The sequence below is a fragment of the Myxocyprinus asiaticus genome, chromosome 5 (assembly GCF_019703515.2).
Source record: "Myxocyprinus asiaticus isolate MX2 ecotype Aquarium Trade chromosome 5, UBuf_Myxa_2, whole genome shotgun sequence".
In the NCBI taxonomy this organism is placed as follows: Eukaryota; Metazoa; Chordata; class Actinopteri; order Cypriniformes; family Catostomidae; genus Myxocyprinus; species Myxocyprinus asiaticus.
The window spans coordinates 29,045,337-29,055,734 of NC_059348.1; the positions used below are offsets into that span (position 1 = coordinate 29,045,337).

The 10,398-nt window shown below is 37.5% G+C and overlaps 1 protein-coding gene across 2 annotated transcripts; it reads left to right on the forward strand.

Annotated features, from left to right (window-relative positions):
• Nucleotides 1-1,727: 1,727 nt before the first annotated feature.
• LOC127441529 (eukaryotic translation initiation factor 5A-1-like) lies at nucleotides 1,728-9,203 on the forward strand. Of its 2 annotated transcripts, none has more exons than XM_051699063.1 (5): nucleotides 1,728-1,932; nucleotides 3,039-3,228; nucleotides 3,811-3,915; nucleotides 5,828-5,959; nucleotides 7,294-9,203. In XM_051699063.1, exons 2-5 carry the CDS (start codon nucleotides 3,061-3,063, stop codon nucleotides 7,354-7,356), a joined length of 468 nt encoding a protein of 155 aa, XP_051555023.1. In that variant the 5' UTR covers nucleotides 1,728-1,932; nucleotides 3,039-3,060; the 3' UTR covers nucleotides 7,357-9,203. The 2 variants fall into 2 exon arrangements, with proteins under 2 accessions (XP_051555023.1, XP_051555024.1); XM_051699064.1 differs by having other exon boundaries at nucleotides 1,728-1,906.
• The last annotated feature ends 1,195 nt before the right edge of the window (nucleotides 9,204-10,398 follow it).

A 10,398-nucleotide genomic window follows, 5' to 3' on the forward strand; every position in this document is an offset into this window, starting at 1 on the left:
TCATCTTTCCCTCGATCCTGACTTGTCTCCCAGTTCCTGCTGCTGAAAACCATCCCCACAGCATGATGCCGCCACCATGCTTCACTGTAGGGATGGTATTGGCCAGGTGATGAGCGGTGCCTGGGTTCCTCCAGACATGACGCTTGCCATTCAGGCTAAAGAGTTCAATCTTTGTTTCTCATGGTCCGAGAGTCCTTCAGGTGCCTTTTGGCAAACTCCAGGCAAGCCGTCATGTGCCTTTTACGGAGGAATGGCTTCCGTCTGGCCACTCTACCATACAGGCCTGATTGTTGGAGTGCTGCAGAGATGGTTGTTCTTCTGGAAGGTTCTCCTCTCTCCACAAAGTGACCATTGGGTTCTTGGTCACCTCCCTGACTAAGGCCATTCTCCCCCGATCGCTCAGTTTGGCCAGGCAGCCAGCTCAAGGAAGAGTCCTGGTGGTTCCAAACTTCTTCCATTTACGGATGATGGAGGCCACTGTGCTCATTGGGACCTTCAATGCTGTAGAAATTTTTCTGCACCCTTCCCCAGATCTGTGCCTCGATACAATCCTGTCTCGGAGGTCTACAGACAATTCCTTGGACTTCATGGCTTGGTTTGTGCTATGACATGCATTGTTAACTGTGGGACCTTATATAGACAGGTGTGTGCCTTTCCAAATCATGTCCAATCAACTGAATTTACCACAGGTGGACTCTAATCAAGTTGTAGAAACATCTCAAGGTTGATCAGTGGAAAAAGGATGCACCTGAGCTCAATTTTGGGTGTCATGGCAAAGGCTGTGAATACTTATGAACATGTGATTTTTTATTTTTAATAAATTTGCAAAGATTTCAAACAAACTTCTTTCACGTTGTCATTATGGGGTATTTTTTGTAGAATTTTGAGGAAAATAATGAATTTAATCCATTTTGGAATAAGGCTGTAACATAAAATGTGGAAAAAGTGAAGCGCTGTGAATACTTTCCGGATGCACTGTATCTCAGCTCTGTAGGTCCATACAATGCAAGTGAATTGTGATCAGACCTTTGTAGCTCCAAAAATCACATAAAGGAAACCTAAAATCCATATGACTCCAGTGTTTAAATTCATATCTTCAGAAGTGATATAATAGGTGTGGGTGAGAAACAATATTTAAGTCCTTTTCTTCAGATGTAAAAGTGAAAGTGGAGATTTAAGGTAAAAAAAGGACATACATTTTAATCTGTTTCTCACCCACGCCTATTATATCACTTCTGAAGATATGGATTTAACCACTAGAGTCTTATGGATTACTTTTATGTTTCCTTCAGGCAACAAATGTCTGATCACAATTCACTTGCATTGTATGGACCTACAGAGCTGAAATATTCTTCTAAAAATCTGTTTATGTTTTGCTGAAGAATGAAAGTCATAAACATCTGGGTTGACATGAGGGTGAGTAAATGATGAGAAAATGTTCATTACTGGGGGAACTACCCTTTAAGGTGGGTGAAGTTAACAGACGATGCGTTCTAGTGTTAATATAGTAACCCACTATTAGATGATGGCTACCATATGACCAAGTTTTCTTAAGAACAAAAATAAACATACAGATTAAAGCTGACTGCGTTGTTTTGATGCAGTTTATTCATTTTACTATATAGCATTGCTGCATTTTCACACTGAGCAACACTTCACTGAAGTATCTCGTGTTCTCTCGCCCTCATGAGAATCTCGTTGCAGCGAAGGTTTTTGCGCCTGCGCAGAACACACTCTCTTTTGTTGCAAGGGAATGACTGGCGCTTTGGACGCTCACTGCACCAGCATCGCAACATTTACATGCGAATCCTCAGAGTCCAGTACAGTATAGTGGGTGGAACAAGTTTGGAAGAGGATTTAGCGATTCGAGACGAAGTTTCCTGAAACCGTCGAACAGAGCGTTTGGGTGTGGAGTTTTGTTAGTTTTTGTAGGTGCGTACCTCATGCTCATTGAAAGGACAGAAAGAATCGCATAACGGCCTGGCAAAAGTCCTTTCAGTTCAGAGCATCTATGTTAACTTTTTTGCTAACAACGTACCATTACTAAAGTTCTGTTCCAAAGTGACATTTATACGGTTTGTGAGATTATTAGCTGTTTTTAAATGAGTCAGCTAACTCCGTAGTTCCGGTTAACTTTGTGTGCAGCTACAAACGGAGACATTCATTGAGACCAAACATTTCTGTCCGCCCTGGCTGTTTTAGATTCAGCAAATTTAGAGGCGTCTAACCCTAAAGTCGTGGGCCATATTGTAAAAATTAGTTGATTAATACAGCTAATCAATTTTACAACGTTTTCATTGAGTTCGCATACTTTAACAAGTTAGGGGGCGAACGCGGTTGTACGGACGTCTTTGAACGTTGCGCCGCTTTTATTAGCGCAAGAACGTGTTCGGCGTGAACGGCCCCTAACACTACAATTTATTATTTTTTTTACAACAAGGGCAACGTGTTATTTCAGCTTTAACTGTTAATGATTAATGCAGTAGAACTTTTATCAGAACGTGGTCCCGCTAATATGCTGAATTTGATCCCTATATACAAATAATGGTTCCAGATTGCCAGACATGAGTGGGTTTCTGTAAACTGCAAATTTCTTTCCTGCATTTTCTGTAATTCCTTTACAGCAAACTCCAGATATCTATGTTCAGCGTTCCTTTAAAAGTGCCTTAATTGTTTTGTTACTAACTCGATCCAGTTGATCATTGATGGAGATAAGCAGTTGGTCATGTATTAGCTAATCAAGCAATTTTAGCATTTAATGGTTGTATAACACATGCAAGTATAAAGTGTCAGAAAGAATCCTATTTTATTTTTTTGGAACGTGGCAATACCATGGTTTTAAATGTACCATGCTAGAACTATATTTTGTTTAAAAAAAAAACAAAAAAAAACTTGACATTATGCAAATGTTATTGTACGTGAATATAGTAATCAAACTACCATGGTATTGCTATCTGATACCATCACTATACCATGCTACCTCCACTTTTTTTGTTATGAATGATTTGTGCCACTTATTTATATTTCCCTGTGCCCAGAATCTTCGGATATTAACCCATCATGGCTGATCTTGACACTGATTTCACCAGTGGTGATGCTGGGGCTTCATTAACCTTCCCCATGCAGTGCAGCGCTCTGCGCAAGAATGGCTTTGTTGTACTGAAGGGTCGTGCATGCAAGATTGTGGAGATGTCAACCTCCAAGACTGGCAAGCATGGACATGCCAAGGTGTCATATTCATAAACTCACTGCCAAGGGCTTATGATGAAATGCCAGATTTTGTAATGCATTGTATGATGTTGAAACTGTAAATTTTAAACATTAAAAATCCTAACTGCAAGGTGCCTGGGTAGCTCAACAAGTAAAGACGCTGACTACCACACCTGGAGTTGCAAGTTCAAATCCAGGGCGTGCTGTGTGACTCCAGTCAGGCTTCCTAAGCAACCAAATTGGCCCGGTTGCTAGGGTGGGTAGAGTCACGTTGGGTTAACCTCCTCGTGGTCGCTATAATGTGGTTCTCGCTCTCGGTGGGGCATGTGGTAAGTTTTGCATGGATGCCGCAGAGAATAGTGTGAGCCTCCACACGCGCTATGTCTCCGCGGTAACGCGCTCAACAAGCCACGTGATAAGATGCGCGGATTGACGGTCTCAGACATGGAGGCAGCTGAGATTCGTCCTCTGCCACCCAGATTGAGGCGAGTCACTACACCACCACAAGGACTTAGAGTGCATTGGGAATTGGGCATACCAATTGGGGAGACCCCCCCCCCCCAATAATCCTAAATGCAGAGGCTTAATTTTCTTTTTCAGGTTCACTTGGTTGGAATTGACATTTTTACTGGAAAGAAGAATGAAGACATCTGCCCCTCCACCCACAACATGGATGTTCCTAACATCAAGAGACTTGACTATCAAGTAAGTTACCTTAAATAATCTTTAGGCCTTATTTATCAATGCATTTTCATATTTTGTCAATCATATTCACATGTGCAGAAGTCCAGTGTAGCTTTTACCAAATTTTATCCATTATTGATGAGGTTAAATGGCACTGCTCACCCTGTCTCTTATCCTGAGCCCTTTCAGCTGGATTTAAAGATATTCACTGATTGAATATTCATTGTATTTTCCTGATATTATAACTGATTTGAGTGTAGTGTGTGATCCTTTGTATCTGATTTCAAGTGGATAAAAAACATGGTTGTACTGTAATGTCTGTTTATGTTTGTAATATTTGCCAGCATAATAAATGTTTTACCATCTCAGGGTTGTATTGCTTTTCGAGGTATTAGACCAAAGTCCTGTGGCAGAAAGCTCTAAGAGACCCATCATTGGTCTAGCACAGGGGTCGGCAACCTATGGCACGTGTGCCAGCATTGGCACACGGAGGGGTAATCACTGGCACGCCAGCAACGGCGAGAGAGGGGTAGACAATTTTTTTTTTTATTATAAATTCCGCACCTGCATTCCACTCTACATCTTGATGTAATCCTTCCTCATGTTCACACAGCGAGTTTTCATGAGCTGAATGGGAGGCTAAATGAAAAGTTAAAATGTGACAAGACTGCAAGTATACCCAACAGACTCATGCAGCGCATGCTTTAATTCGGTCTGGCTGCGCGGATGACAGCCTACATTCAGCGTTTCATTTGTTTCTTTTTGCATTCAGAACAACATGTGATGTAATAAGGAAAACACCACTATTAATCCTTGAGATTTCCAAACCAGCATACAGGTACACCCTCCTTAAACCACGGTCACACACAAAATTATATTAAACAATTAAAAGAGAAAACATAAACCCACATCGTGGGGTTCAACAATCTGAGTCTATTCAAAATATAAATTAAACCTGGAAATAAAGTTTTAGGATTTTGGAGGTGCGATTTAGCACTTTTCGTTGATCAGCTTGTGATGCATGAATGGCTTGCACGTGCTGCACGAGCCTCGTCAAACTTTATTAGTGTTTAGTCTCCCATTCAGCTGATGAAAACATTCTGCGTGATCATGAGGAAGGATTACATCAAGATGTAGAGTGGAATGCATGTGTGAAAAACTTGATATAAATAAAAAATAGCCTGATCCTCTCTCGCTATTGCTTGCATACTAGTGATTTTGAAAAACGTGTGACACAATATAAGAAATATTTAAGATTCCACTTGATCCGTAATCAAATAAGCAAATTTGTGACATTAACTGTGTTCATTCATTTTGTACAAAAGGACATGTTTTCTTTCAATAAAGCACTTTCACAATATGCTCTGTGAAAATTTACATGCAGGATCATGATGATATCATCATCACTGCATTTTGCAAACATTTTTACTCAAATTGTTATGTTGATAATATCATTTGTAATGAAAAATAAATGATTAAATTAGAAAAATGCAAAATAGAAACATTTTTACAAATGGACTCAAATTTCAGATACAATCACATGCTTCGGCACAGCCATTGACTAGGAAAATTTAAAAATGGCACTCCATGTCAAAAAAGTTGCCGACCCCTGGTCTAGGAGGTGATTTTTATGTAGAACTTTTTATGGGTAGTCAGCTTTTGTGTAAAAACACAGCTCTTATTGTAGATATTTTACAACCAAGTATGTTTTTTAAATTGCTCTTCTAACAACTCTGGATGCTCATTAAATGGAATGCAATGGATTCCAAAAGATCCTGTCCTGTGTGCCTGCCAGAATACATACACATCTCAGTCAGTGGTTATGCACAACTATAGAGCTTCATGGGCCAGGGCTATACTAAACAAAATTTTTTTATTTCTATTCTGTGGTATTGTGGAATAATATGCCTTTTTTGTCTTCCCTTTGGCACAGCTGGTTGGCATTACAGATGGCTACCTTTCCCTCTTGAAGGACAATGGAGATTTGCGTGAGGACCTTAAGCTGCCTGATGGGGACCTCGGAAAAGAAATAGAGAGCAAATTTGAATCTGGGGACGAATTTTTGGTCTGTGTCTGTTCTATTCAAATTCACTTCATATTATATTGTGATTTTAGACTTTTTAAATGCAGTTTTATAATAGATTTATAGATGTAAGTTCTTTGTCTTTTGAAGTTACATTAGTTCTCCGTTGTTAGAGCAGGGCTCCAGACTGCGACTAAAATGGTCTGCGACCAATTCTTGTCACCACTGGTGACAGTCAGGTTGTGTGCGGTCATATGTGATTTGGTGAGATATCATCTTGTGAGTTATTGAATAAATTTTTAGAGCGCGCACCACCAGTGTGTCTCGATACGCTTTTCACCCATTCTGTTGTGATGAGCTCGCTGCACCACAACAAACCCAGTACGAGAGAGTCATGACCAAATGACTCTTTTGAACCAGGTCTTTTTCATGAATCACCCGAAAAGAACTGAGGGTTTGAACTCAGGAGCTCAGATTAGCAGTTTGAATCAGAGTCACTTTCTCAGGGAATCAGCCGTTAGTGAGCTCACAACTGGGAGTGCAGACATTTTAAAATAGGAGTCCCATGTATATTCCTGGTTTCTTTATAATTAAAAGTCCTGCACCACTGCACCATATATATATATATATATATATATATATATATATATATATATATGAGATCAAGCTTTTGACACTTAGGACAGTTGAGGGACTCACACAACTATTACACAAGGTGCAAACATTCATTGATGCTCAAGAAGGCAACACACTACTATATGCATACTATACTTTATGTAAATATCTGTAATGTAGATTCTGAAGAGCTGTACTAAATAAAAAAATTTTTATCTGTCATATTTGTATAAATTATGAAAGAGAAGTGAACATTTATGAGACAAAAGGGAATGCAAACTTATCTTCAAATAGGCAGTATATACTGTTATTAAACCTCCAATTAATGGTTTATCAGCTGTCTTCTGCTTTATATCTTGTTTCTAAACAACAGTCTAAATTGAGCAGTTATATGATTTAGCAACTAAAAACAGCCATTTGGCTCCTAAATGTTTCAGTTAAGGAGCCAATGGCTCCTAAGTAACTTTTTTTAGTCTGGAGCCCTGCACAGGTATTTAAATCAAGGTTCACACAGTCAGGAAAAACCTAGGAATATTATAAAATCCTTAAAAAAAATAAATACTAAAAATGAATGGAAATGAATATTACAAGAAAAAAATGTATGCACCGTTATGTAATATTTAATTGGCTAAAAATTGCTCTTTGTTAGGGCAGTATAAAATTATAACAAAGGATTTGGAAAAAAATCCCTATACAGTATCACAAATGAATTGAAAAAAGCTCATAGTTTTTTGCTGATGTTTCGTGTCTAACTCTTTTAGGTCTCAGTGTTGTCTGCTATGGGCGAGGAGTGTCCGATTGCCGTCAAACCCATGAGTTCATAATGAACGGAAGTCTGTCTGGTTGAGTGAGGGCCTCTATCACAAATATCACATTTTAGTTCTGAAGGTCACCAAAGCCACAGCCTTCACAAACTACCCAGAATTGGTTCTGTTAATCAATAAAAAGTTGCTGGACCTGGTAAGGTGCAGTCTGATCAGGATATTTCCAAATCACTGAAGTTTCCTGCATGTTTGGACTTTAGTGTTTCCCTTCATCCATTCCTTTTGTCAATATGCTGACACTTTTATCATTTAAAAAATGGGAATGGGTTGTTTTTTTTAAAGCTCTACACATTGCAGTAACTGTCAGTGATTTGTTTTAATGCCTTTGGGCCTTAAACTGTTGCAAATCAGGCAACAGTTATAGAAGATTACCTCTATGAATGACACTGACTAGTTTGTCGGCATTTGGTACATCAACATTTGTGCCAAAGCCTGCATGTCTCAGGTAGGCTAAAATTTATCAGAATGTTGCTTTGACAGGTTGGCGATTGGCCGACCACCAGCAATCCTAAGGCATAAAGTTGTCATTTTTTGTTGACTAATAACTGACTAGAGCAACTTGCATCCCCACCAAATGACCACATACAATATAACTGATCAGAACCTTGCATTTTATTTGGCACATTGCAAAACATTTTTTTTTTTATGTAGTTTTAGTTTACCTGACTTCCATTTTTTTTTTTTTTCTTGGATTTAAGTTTACAGTCTTTCATATATTCTTATGTATTTAACCTTTTCTTTTTTGATCACAATTAAGAATTGTTAATGCAGCAAAGCAAAAAAAAAAAAAAAAACTTTTTGTTTGTTACATCTTTTCAGCAGTAAGGGAAGGCTTTGAGTTTTGCACTGGTTAATCAGCTGTGATGCAGGTGTAATGGATGTCCTCTGTAACAAACTATGTGTTTGTGTTTACAGTAGCTTTGCTATACATCAAACTGATTTTAAGATGCAGAAACTAGCTTGTTAGTTTTTCACACATTATGTGTGCTAAAGGGCTTCAGTACCAATACACAGTCTTCAGAATTCACATTCTGTGGACTTGTATGCACCTGACTTGTTCAGTTGTTTTAAGGCTATGTTTTGTTTTCCTATAGGGGCACTCTTTGCATTCTGCTCAAAGAAAGTATTTTCATAGTATTTTTATTTTAATTTTTTTTTCTCTCAGTATAGAAGATTAGGGAACATAATATCTTTGCATTTTGGTTCCTCTGAGTGTTAGTTATTTTTTTGTTTTTTTTAAATAATTTTTTAAAAATATACTTTTGTTTATCGTAAGCTGGATTCACAAATTAAAAGGCACTTGGTTGGGCAGAAAGTTTTTTCAAAGAGGTATTTTCAGCTTTTGTCTTTCCATGTTATTTGTATTTGTGTTCCCTGATTCAAGAGACCAATTTTTGTTTTTAGAAATATAGCTCTTATAAAAAAAAAAAAAAAAAAAAGGAAGAAAAAAAATCCAATCTGGGAGCTCAAAAATGGAAAGGATTACATGACTGAGTATTGAAAAGTGTACACATTGGCATCTTAAACTTATTGAGTCTCTCAGGTTTCCACTGTTTGGTTGTTTTGCAATGTATTGTATTGATTCTAACTTTGCCTGTAAAATACCACTGTTTATCTGCAAAACTTAACAGATGATGGAAGAGCAGTATGGATCTAAATTAAGTAGCTTGGGCCATTGTACAACCAGTTCAAACTTTAAGAAGGTGTGCTTAATCACTCAAGCAGTAGAAATGATAGTGTTCAGTGTTTTTCATATAGTTGAATGATTGTTGTTGGAAACCACAGATGGGATAAGAGGTGAGCAATTACAATAAACTTGAAAGGAAAAAAAACATCGCTTTTGTGTTTTTTTCAACCTGGTTACAATTTATATAAAGCCTGTGCAGTCATTCACATGGTCTGCTTACAATGATTCTGATCCAAAAGGGACATCAAACATTTGTTTTAAACAGTCATCTATCGATCAAGGCAGCCATGCAAGCACATTCTATTATTTTCTGATCTCGTGATTTGAAGTAGACACAAACCTGTTCAATACCTGTTTCTCATACGGTTAAGGATATGGCTTTTTTATTTTGCCATCTCAAATAGTTTTACATTTTCCAAAAATCATTTCAATAGATTGTCTGTCCATCTGATTTGTTTTAATTCTTCCATTAAAACACATTAATTCTTGTTCTGTATAATACTTGATCCTTAGAACCAATAGGATAACGGGTATACAGAGCAAAGACAGAAAAAAATTTTGTAAATCAGCTTCCATTTACTAGAACTGTAGAAAGTCATGCAGTTGTTCATGCTGATATTTTGAACTTTCACTGTTCCTCTAATAGTATGAATGTATCAGGTAACATGGAAAAATGGAGCAAAAAAGACCATTGCAGCACTGCTTGTCACTGCCCATTGCTTTCCTGTGAAATAAAACTAGCTGAAATAAGCATGATCAAAGCTTTAAATATTACATTTTGTAAGGATTAGCACAGTTTGTGTTATCTTTGTGGGTGGCCACAATGAACATTTGTCTTGTTCAAGTATCCAAAAGATTAACCAAAAAAAAAAACTAAAATTCACGAAAGTGAATTTTATTCCACAGATTTTGCAACAATTGCCCAGTTGTGCTGTTGCCCAAACGAGTCAGATGGTATTCTGTTGTAATGTGCTGACTTTGAAAATTGAAACAATGGCATTTTGCCTGTCAGCCTGAAGCTGGTAAGCTTTTAGCTCTTAATATGGATTTTACAGCTCTCCTCTCTGTCTCAAGCCAGAGATATTTTGGTAGAGGCTTGCACAGCAAGTAAAGTACTTTTCTTAAATTTTTTGGGTCTTTTAAAAACGCACAGCAAAAGTGACTTTTTTTTGTTACTGTTTAGCAAATTCATTATAAAGATTTCTGGGTATTTCTTAAAACCTTGGGCCATTTAATGTCCTTTTTACCATGCTTTCATTTATTTTTGATACATTTTTTTAAATACATTGTATAAATTTGACTGTTTTAGCTGGATTTTCAGTATTAAACTATGAAAATCCATTATAAAAATACAA

What these genes read in the sequence shown, in the direction of transcription:
- LOC127441529 (XM_051699063.1), top strand. Translation starts at nt 3,061, where the DNA reads ATGGCTGATCTTGACACTGATTTCACCAGTGGTGATGCTGGGGCTTCA. An exon ending in TCAAGAGACTTGACTATCAA is followed by an intron (nt 3,916 to 5,827) that starts GTAAGTTACCTT and finishes CCTTTGGCACAG; the next exon opens with CTGGTTGGCATTACAGATGG. An exon ending in AATCTGGGGACGAATTTTTG is followed by an intron (nt 5,960 to 7,293) that starts GTCTGTGTCTGT and finishes TAACTCTTTTAG; the next exon opens with GTCTCAGTGTTGTCTGCTAT.